Source organism: Hippoglossus hippoglossus, chromosome 1 (assembly GCF_009819705.1).
Source record: "Hippoglossus hippoglossus isolate fHipHip1 chromosome 1, fHipHip1.pri, whole genome shotgun sequence".
In the NCBI taxonomy this organism is placed as follows: domain Eukaryota; kingdom Metazoa; phylum Chordata; class Actinopteri; order Pleuronectiformes; family Pleuronectidae; genus Hippoglossus; species Hippoglossus hippoglossus.
Genome location: NC_047151.1, coordinates 12,897,759 through 12,907,859, shown reverse-complemented (window position 1 = coordinate 12,907,859; position 10,101 = coordinate 12,897,759). Strand labels below are relative to the sequence as shown.

General features: G+C 40.9%; 1 protein-coding gene across 6 annotated transcripts; it reads left to right on the top strand.

Annotated features, from left to right (window-relative positions):
* Positions 1-1,403: 1,403 nt before the first annotated feature.
* slc25a38b (solute carrier family 25 member 38b) lies at positions 1,404-8,371 on the top strand. Of its 6 annotated transcripts, none has more exons than XM_034582833.1 (9): positions 1,404-1,805; positions 2,111-2,212; positions 3,569-3,652; positions 4,599-4,723; positions 5,413-5,497; positions 5,941-6,120; positions 7,049-7,217; positions 7,923-8,086; positions 8,218-8,371. In XM_034582833.1, exons 2-9 carry the CDS (start codon positions 2,198-2,200, stop codon positions 8,338-8,340), a joined length of 945 nt encoding a protein of 314 aa, XP_034438724.1. In that variant the 5' UTR covers positions 1,404-1,805; positions 2,111-2,197; the 3' UTR covers positions 8,341-8,371. The 6 variants fall into 6 exon arrangements, with proteins under 6 accessions (XP_034438724.1, XP_034438714.1, XP_034438740.1 ...); XM_034582823.1 differs by having other exon boundaries at positions 3,566-3,652; XM_034582849.1 differs by lacking the exon at positions 3,569-3,652 and having other exon boundaries at positions 1,406-1,805.
* The last annotated feature ends 1,730 nt before the right edge of the window (positions 8,372-10,101 follow it).

Below are 10,101 nucleotides of genomic sequence, written 5' to 3'. Positions count from 1 at the left end.
TGCCACACACGAGATTGGAGAATGTTCACCTCTTCACTGCAAAATGGTTGAATCATAGAAATGTTGGTGAAAATGTTAGTACATTTTTATTTTTAACCATAATCTATGATAGCACAGTTGATGTATCCTTACTCACTGGTTTTACACTTCATTGATTGTTGGTGGTGGGTCATCATGTAGTAGCTCTCACTGTACTGTATTTTTTTTGTGCTGTGCTTTGCTTTGCTATCGGCACATTAGCCTGTGAATGTTAAATCCAATATGATACCATAATACTGTATTATCAAAGAAATGACAACATATTGATGCCAATATTTTAAGGCTATTCTGTATTTTATCAAATGCCTTAATAAAATTAATTGAAAAACCATCAAATGAATCCAACCTCAATCTCTTTTGTAGATAATCTCAATCTTAACAGTTATAGGCTGGAAGGAGAGGTTTACATTGTTTCCAAGTCTGTCTTAAATCAATGCTCACGTTGAATTGACTAATGTGTTGTTAGTCACTGCAGTAATTCCTCCTGTCCTCATTGGCTGTTTAAAAGTTCTGTGTGATTTTATTCTAAAGTAATCCGAGAAAAAATTACAAATCATGTGTTCATTCCAAAAATGTTTTTATGCGTCTGTGCCAATTTTCCCTTAGTGATGTTACAATTCCGATTCTAATCGATCACTTAGAGACACTGAAAACAAGAGTGATTTGTGTTGACACGGAGAGGGAAAAAGGCGACAAATCATCCTTTTCTGTTTTATATTAGATGTACTGTATTTCTTAATCTGGATATCAAAAATTGTTACAATTGTGATGCATTGGCTGAAACTACATTAAAGCTTTTAATGGCATCTTGCATCTCGTGTTTTTATGGTAAAAGCGCTACAAAAAATATCTGCATTATATTTTCATTTAATAAACTCAAGCACTGAAGTACACCATCTTTTTTTAAAAATTATTATTGGTAACAAAAAGTGAACAAAGGATGGTGTTTCCTGGTCTGATCCCCAATCAGCATCATGTATTACTACATATACACAACAGGGACCAACTCTGTAGCAGTATATCCACTAACATTTATATCAGGGCTAAATGTTGAATATCCGTTTTTATTACTCCATAAATCAGAAAGATATAATCAACCGCCTTTAAAACCGTGTTTAGTAATGCAATGTTCGATAAATGAGGCTGGTGAAAGATGTATGAACACACCTGTTAAAAACTTCACAATATAGATGAGAACAAAAGTGGAAAGTTTGGTGTAAATAACTGATTCCTGTCAAAATACTAATTTTGACTGTCCTTTTTAAAAATAAGAAAATCAACAATAACAACATTCAACAAATCATGGAAAATGTGATTTTGCCTTTAGTGTCTGAAAGAGACAGTGTTCTAACTGTGTGTGCGTGTGTGTGTATTGCGTCACTGCTGGAGGTGAACTTAGCTAGCCAGATGCTAACAGTCGCCGGTAGCAGCAGTGGTCAGTCAGTTGTTATTATGAGGTCAGACTTTACCGCGGTTAAAAATCTCAGGAGAAAACCAGGAACCCAGCAGGATACTGTTTGGGTCACGTGTTCCTGGAGAACGGAGTCAGACTAAAGTTGTTATGTGAGTGTCGCTAACGTTGTTGCTAGCTAGCTAGCTAGCTGTGGGGGAAAGTTCTGCGTCCAGCCTGACCGGAGAAGTGTTTCCCGGAGACAGACTGTAAGGACACATCTGCAGGTTGTCACACTGGCTATATAACATGGTGTTCATGGAGCCAACGGGAGTGCTCATCTCCTCCATCACTTCTTAGCACACTTCGAAGTCCGGTAAGAGAAGCCAGCTATCATGCTATGTTAGCTAGCTGGTGAAGTGCGATGCTGGTTTTCATTCTCAAACAAACCGTCAGACAGGTTTTACGGTATTTTCCTGTGATTATTGTTTGAATCGCAGACTGATCAGCCGGGTTGTCAGTGTTGGTGTGTCCCGCACTGACAGTCTGGTGTCCCGCTGCCTCCGTCATCACAGAGTCTGACAGCTAGTCGAAACTAGCGTGCTGCTACCCGGCTTCTTGAGACACGATCACCGTTTCAATGAGTGACTCGTGGCTGCCATTTGTTTTTCCCTCCTTTAGTGACGTTGGCTGAAATCAACCAGCTTCAAAACGGCAGCAGCAGCAGAGGAGAACCTGGACTCGTCCAGCTCAACAGCCGGCTCAAAGATGGAGTTAGCTGCGGTGAGTAAGTCCAGCATCAACTCAAACCTGCTGGCTGCTGTGTGACATGGTCATACAGGTGGGCAATGACCAGGATCTGTGAATGAACACTAAGTTAAAGTGTGTGTGTGCGTGCGTGCGTGCGTGCGTCATGTAATTGTCCTGCTCTTTGATTTCACAACATTGACCTAACATGTCACAAGCAATATGACAAAGTTCCAGTCTGTGAGAACATTTCAAATTGTCTCAGTGTTGACCGACCCTTGTTAAGACCAAAGGAGAAAATCAGCCTTCTAACTGGTTGCTGGTGACATTTGGTTGAGACCAGAGACTGTAAATAAAGATGGACGACGCGTCTCCACTTCCTCCCACTTTCCAGAAATGAAGCAGAAATATGTCGGAGAAGATGTTGACATCGTGAGCCAGAGTCGTCTGTGCAGTAGCCGGGTCGAGGTGATCCACGCACTCGACCAATTGAGAGTCAGTCTCAGCTTGTAATCGTGTTGTTTCACCCAGTTTCTATAGCATCAAATAACGTATTAAAACCAAACTTACTGGAAGAGGGAGCACTTGAACAAACAGGAGGCTGTTATGGAAAGTTAGGGTCAATCTTTCTGAATCGTTGGTTCACCCAGCCATGCACGCTAGAAGCTACTGTCCACAGTGGCAGTGATCATTTGTTCTCAAAGTTTAATTTTGTTTATTCTCATAGGATATTTTGGTGTTAAGGTGCCACAGTTGTGCAAAGATTAGCCCTGTCGCCTCATGGCAAGAAGGTTCTTGGTTTGAATCCCAGCTCAGACGTGGTTTTCCTGTTAGAAGTTGCATGTTTTCCCAGTGTCTGCGATTGTGACCATCAAAGGACAAGTTGTACAGATACTGGATAGATGGAGTTTGGAGTTTGGATCAGATATAACAGTGAGGAACTTGAACCCTCTTATCACCTCACAGAGTTACATGACTGCCAGCTGATTTTTAGATGGCTACTTAACTTCTGCACATAGACTCCTGCTAGATACATGTTCAGTGACCCATATTTAAAGCGCCACACACGCACACACTCACTCACACACAGACACAGCCACTTTATGACTCATGCCGTTTGACAAAGATGTAATTTAGCAGTGAGCTTTGCAGGGAGGGGGGTCGCTGAAATACAGATGTGTGAGTGTGTCTCTGAAAGATAAAGATAGAAGGCCATAGAAAACGCTGGCTAGATTAAGCTTCTGCCTTGGCTGCAAAATGTTGGGGGGGGGGGAGAAGCCGGAGAAAGCCATTGTGGGTTGGCAGGAGAGGGGAGAGCGGAAGAGAGAGGGGAGAGGGAAGGTTGCGAGAGAGATGGAGGTTTATTTTGTATTATGCTATTTGTAACAGCAGCCTCACGCAGATAGGGAGTTGAAAGAGGGCAAAATGCAGGAAAAACAGGATTCTCCTAGCCGAGCCACAAGCATCCTGGGAAAGGTAGGAGTGTGTGTTTATGAATCATGTGTGCATTAAAGGGACGTGTGTGTGTGAGTGTAGAAGCTGCTTGTAGTACATATTAAATGTTGTGTGTATAGGTGACATTTGTGTCATAACTGTTTATTTAGTTTCTTATTGTTGCTGTAAATGTGGTTATTGTTGTTGTCTTATGTTTTTGTCTTTACCCTCAAATGCAGCTAAATTTACTGTTCTGTCTGTCCACATATGTGTGTCATGCCGTCTCTGCCTGTTTGTCCATAAGACATGTAACCACAGATAATGTTGAGTCACAGTATAATTCAACCCTACAGCCTCTGTGTGTGTGTGTGTGTGTGTGTGTGTGTGTGTGTGTGTGTGTGTGTGTGTGTGTGTGTGTGTGTGTGTGTGTGTGTGTGTGTGTGTGTGTGTGTGTGTGTGTGTGTGTGTGTGTGTGTGTGTGTGTGTGTGTGTGTGTGTGGACTGTCTCTGCACATCTTCATCATCTCCACTGTGTAGAAACCGGGCCTCCCCCTCTGTTTGCAGCTATATTTTTTTGTAGTGATAGAAATGTAACACAAGCCTGTTTAATCCAGTATGTGTGTGACGTAATGTTCATTATTTCGGGGCACGTCTCTGCTGTGGCAGGGTTTTTAATGCAGGTATTTGTTTTTGTAATGTTTCCCTGGAGCTCAACAATAGGTGACCAATACAGAGAATGTTGTTGAATGGTTTGTTTTAACCTTTTACAGTGTGACTAATGCTTGTTATTTCTCTTTGCCTCATCCCCTTCCTCCTCTTCTGTCCCCCTCATCTCTGTCTGTAAATCCAACCTCCCCTTCCTCTCCCCGTCCACTCTCTGTCAGCCATTTCTTTCCCCTGTCACTTCTCTCCTTTATGTCCCCTCTCTTTCCATCCCTCTCTGTCTCCCTCCTCCCTCGTCCCTCTGTCTGTCCGACCTCGTCCTCAGGCTCACCCGGCTCTCAAAGCCTTTATGTGTGGCTCTCTCAGTGGCACCTGCTCAACGCTGCTCTTCCAGCCTTTGGATCTGGTGAAGACACGTCTCCAGACTCTGCAGAACAATGCCAAGCCGGGGTGTGTGGACCAAACATATGCAAACTAATTTTGAGTGTATGTGTGTGTGTGTAAACATGCAAACACAACCTGTATGCTATCAGACACATGTACATCAGTATCCCTCCTGTCTTATCTTTGTTTTACTCCCTGACGTTTCTCACACACATTTTGATCTTCTCAAGGCATGAAACACACACACACACACACACACACACACACACACACAATCACACTCACACACACACACACACACACACAATCACACTCACACTCACACTCACACACGCACTCACACACACACACACACACACACACACACACACACACACACACACACACACACACACACACACACACACACAGAGCATGGCAGAACAAAATCTCAAGGAAATACCAGTCGAAATCTGCTGTTATGACCCATATAGATCAATTAGTCACACCAGCACCATGAAGTCATGCTGTCACACTGCGAGGATGCAATTACCACCACTAAAGACAGAAACAGGAAATGTTAAGGGTTAAAAATAAACATTTATTTTAAAAAATGATCCACAGATGGAGTACAGGATTCAATGATTGTTCAAGGGTTTCATGTTCACATGATAAAAATCGAAATTCTGTATCATCGTCAGTCTTTGACTGCCTCTTTTTTACGCTTGCACCTTTCAACGTGTTTGTGACCATTCCTTGACTCTTCCATCTTGCAGGGCTCCAAAGGTTGGGATGTTTAGTGTTTTCGTCAATATTATTAGGACGGAGAATTTCTTCAGTCTGTGGAAGGGGGTTACACCAGTGAGTTTCTGATTTTGTTTAACACTTTCATCTTTTACTACCATTTCTACAGTTATAAATTCTATTGTTACATGTAGGCAGGAGAGAGTGAGAGCTTTTCCTCTTCAGCACTTATCTGCCATTCATTTTAAATATCACAAAGCTGTGGTCCTGTCAGAATGCAGAATTTATATTTAATAGGTTATACTAATACACATTTATGTAGATTAATTATCTATATTGTTTATTTTTGTATATATCATATATTTATTTATATTCAAAAAACATTTATATCTGTTCACACTTCACATAAACTAGACTAATTGGTAAGTCAAACAAATCTAAACATGACAATTTAAAACCTTATACAATAACTAAAAATGTTTTCAGATTTTTATGATAAATATTCTAAACTCTTTTAATTTTTTTCCCATAAAGTTAACACTTTTATTTCTCTCTTGCAGTCATTTGTGCGCTGCATCCCGGGGGTCGGCATTTATTTTAGCACCTTCTACTCCCTGAAGCAGCACTTCTTCTTGGACCACGCACCCAACGCTGGTGAGGCTGTTCTTCTCGGCGCAGGCGCCAGAGCTGTGGCTGGCGTCTGCATGCTGCCATTCACTGTCATCAAGACACGCTTTGAGGTGAGTGGCAGGTTTTGTTTGTAAGACACAGAGACGTCTCAGAGCCATTCTGACCTGAGATGTGTTTGTTAGATTAGTGGACTTGTTTTGATCATCTCCTCCGTCATGCTCCAGTTAACGTTGTTTACATGTTAACAGAGCAGGTTACAAATAAAAGCATTTGTTGTTAATGATCACCTTCAGCACTTTGGTCAAATTGTTTGTGTTTTATGAATACAATTGATTTTACCTAACTTATGTTGGTGGCGCAGTTTTAAGCAATGATTAATGATTTGTCCTCGTCGTCCAGTTTTGAATTTGCATCCACTTTGTTATCAGTCACTTTGTCGGATGTTAAGTCTTTATTAGTCCTGGAATAATAAGCCTTCAGCAGACACATGCTTTTAAACAAGTGACTATAATAACAAATGTATTGATCCAAGGAAGCTCCTTTGTTGTTGGCTCACCAATATGTTGCGTGATTTTTATTTAATGTCTTCAGGCACTAATCATAAACCTTTACTCAGATGACTATGCTCTCCATAATCCAGTCTACAGGGTTAGAGAATCGAAGAGGGTGTTAATAGTAGTTTTGACAAGGATATTTTTAATGACATTTTCTCTTTAAGCTGTTTAATTTCCTTTGCGAGTACTGTATATATTGAGCAAAGAGGGAGATAAGGTAATGTCTTATTCATATGTTCTTAATATCTTGCTCATTGGCTGATATCACACTGAGTAAATGACGATAACAAAAATTATTGAACTATGAAGAATGAATCACGAGTTAGGGACATTGTACACACTGCATGATCCTTACACTGAGCTTCTATAAATGAATGACCACCATTTACAACTGAATAATCTGTATCCAGCTCTGTGTGTTATAAAACGAATGGTGTGAATGAACAAGTTCCACGTTCATTGAGGTATTTATATTGTGTTTCAGAGTGGCTGCTACAACTATGTGAGTGTGGTCATGGCTCTGAGGACTGTGTATGAAACAGAGGGATTCAGGACTCTGTTCTCGGGGCTGACGGCCACGCTGCTCCGAGACGCTCCATTCTCTGGCATTTACGTCATGTTCTACAGCCAGGCCAAGAAGGCTCTGCCGCAAGGTGAGAGCCACACTGCATCAGCAAACCACAAAGATGTTCATTTTCAATGCACAAATCTTCCTTCACATGTTCATGAAAATGTGAAGCCCTATTTTCTAGCTATTAGCACATGATTTAAAGGTTCAGTTAATTATTTTTTAAGAATTTAGGGACATCTAGTGGTGAAGTTGCATGTTGCAGCTGAATACCCCTCACCTCATCCTCCCCTTCCAAACATGAGAGAGAACCTGTGGTAGCCTTCAGTTGTCATAACAACTCAAAAGGTGTTTAGTTTGTCCAGGTTGGACTTCTTTAAAAAACATGGCGGCCTCCGTAGAGAGGACCCGCTCCCGATGTAAATATAAAGTATTTAAATATAAAGGGCCAATTCTCAATTTGTAAAATTTTCACACTAGTGAAAACATCATTAGGATTATTTTATATTTAATTTCTGCCAATAGATCCCTTTCATCTAAATCTTGCACACTGGACCTTTAAGAGTCATTTGTCACTTTTGAGATGATACGGTATTTCCACAGCTTTGCTCAGAGTTTTCCTGTGTTTTAGGTTTGACTGATACAATTTTAATTACATCATCTCACAGCAAAATAAAAAAACTGATTTAAATGTCATGGGTAAAGGATTTATGGATCATCAAAAATACAAACTGCTGTAATAATCATTTTGCTCGTGTACTTTCCTTTACTCTTGTTTTTCTCTTCTCAGAGGTTTCATCGTCGCCCTATGCTCCGCTGGCGAACTTCAGCTGTGGAGTTGTGGCAGGTGTCCTGGCGTCGCTGGTCACACAGCCTGCAGATGTGGTGAAGACCCACATTCAAGTTAGCACGTCTCACTGGAGCACGGCAGATGCTATTCGCTACATCTACAAGGTGAGTGCTCGTAGAGTTGCAGGAGGCAGATTTAGTCTTACTGCATGTGCACGTCACTTGAAGGGTATGAGGGGTATGACGATGCCAATCATGCTGAACTTTCCTGCTCTGTACTCTGTACTCTTCCTCAGGAGCACGGCATGGGTGGTTTTTTTCGTGGAGCCGTACCCAGGTCTCTGCGGCGCACTCTGATGGCTGCTATGGCTTGGACTGTCTATGAGCAGTTGATGGCTCAGATGGGTCTCAAGTCCTGAAGAGCAACGGTGCTGAGACCAAAAAAAAAAAGATTGAATATAAGTGGACGATAATCTATTTTCTCACTGAAAGACACACGTGCAAGAGGAAAAGGCAGCCGAGCTTATAGGATTTAAGCAGAGGAACCAGGTGGATAGAGGTCTGAAAAAAGAGTGCAAGTGCCATGTGTGTGGGCGTGCGTGTGCGTGTGTGTGTGTGTGTGTGTGTGTGTGTGTGTGTGTGTGTGTGTGTGTGTGTGTGTGTGTGTGTGTGTGTGTGTGTGTGTGTGTGTGTGTGTGTGTGTGTGTGTGTGTGTGTGTGTGTGTGTGTCTGTGTGTGTTGTTATTTAATTGTTTAAATGTGAAAATGTGCCTGTTGGTGTTGGTGTGTGTGTAAGTTTGTAATATTGCAATAATACACCTGACACACTCTTACATCAGTCCTGGACTGAAGTGACACTCCGTGCTGTAAAGTGAACTTATTCCTCATCTTACAATTTATGCCTGGACACCCTGAGGACCAGCCACCACTCAAGAGATGCCCTTGACAGTATTCCTGCTCGACAACAAAGTTGCTTTGGACAAGGTGTTTGAAGAAACCTCCAAGACAAACAGGACATTCAGCAGGCTGGTGCACTGTGCCTCTGTGGAGGTAACCAAAAACAAAGCACTGCAGAGAAAGAGATGACCTCTGGTTTCTGCCATATTTATGAAACTTAAGATTGAGCAATGTTTCTCATTTGCCAATAGATCTTAATTGACAAGTGGATTTAAGGGGGAAATGTGTTTGTTCCAGGCTCAGACAATCACAAGTTCTAATACAGTTAGAATATGCTAAGCAAATCTGCATTAACTTCAACAATCACAATAAAGCCTTTGTTGCCATATTACTCAAACCTACGCTAAATTAATTTATACACAACTGTGGTATACTTTAAAAAGTAATAACAGTCACACCTGTAGCTAAAATATATTCAGACCTGTGTGGGCCTCTCAGTCTCATCAGGATTTTGTGTTTTTTTTAAATGTTTTTAATATAATTTTTTTTTTTAGGATTACTAAGGTACCCTGTGGAGGTTCTGACCACTAGTAGCGCTGTGGAGCAGCTTTTTATGAATCCCATTTTATTGTGTATTGTGCTCTCAGCAGGAGCAACACCGCACTTAGTCACGCTGCCGTGTTCACGCTATTCTTATAGACAGTTTGCATCAGTCATGTCCATCTTAAAATACAGTCTATGGTTCAAAGCCTGTTCTGTTAAAGTCAGATTTACACTATTTTGCTCTTGCAAAGGAAAAGAAGATGACAACAAACGTGTTTAAATTTTCATAAGGGTTTACTTAGCAAATGTGGTTGGAAATGCATTAAACACGTTTAATGAAGAAAACTCCAGAGGGCACCTTCAATCAAAGAGTTTATGTTTGCTCTTTTATAAGTTCAATTCTTTTCTACAAATTTCAGATGTTGAAGTCCGTTACCTCCTGTGCATATATCCGGGACATTACACTTGCAAGTGAAGCATTGCTTAATCATTTTGCTAATGGTTTTATAAAAATGACACAGCATTCATATCCATATAGTGTTGAAGAGACATGGATCCTGTCACCTTCTTCCTTCTTTCTGGCTTCTTTCGAAATAATTGACTACAAACAGAATTATTGGTTGTAGACAACAAAGGCCATATTTTTATGTTGATTGTACAGTGTATGATTTCTTTGATGTTTATTAGTGTTGATATGAGCAAAAGATAGGTTATATATTGCAAATATAAAACTTTATAGA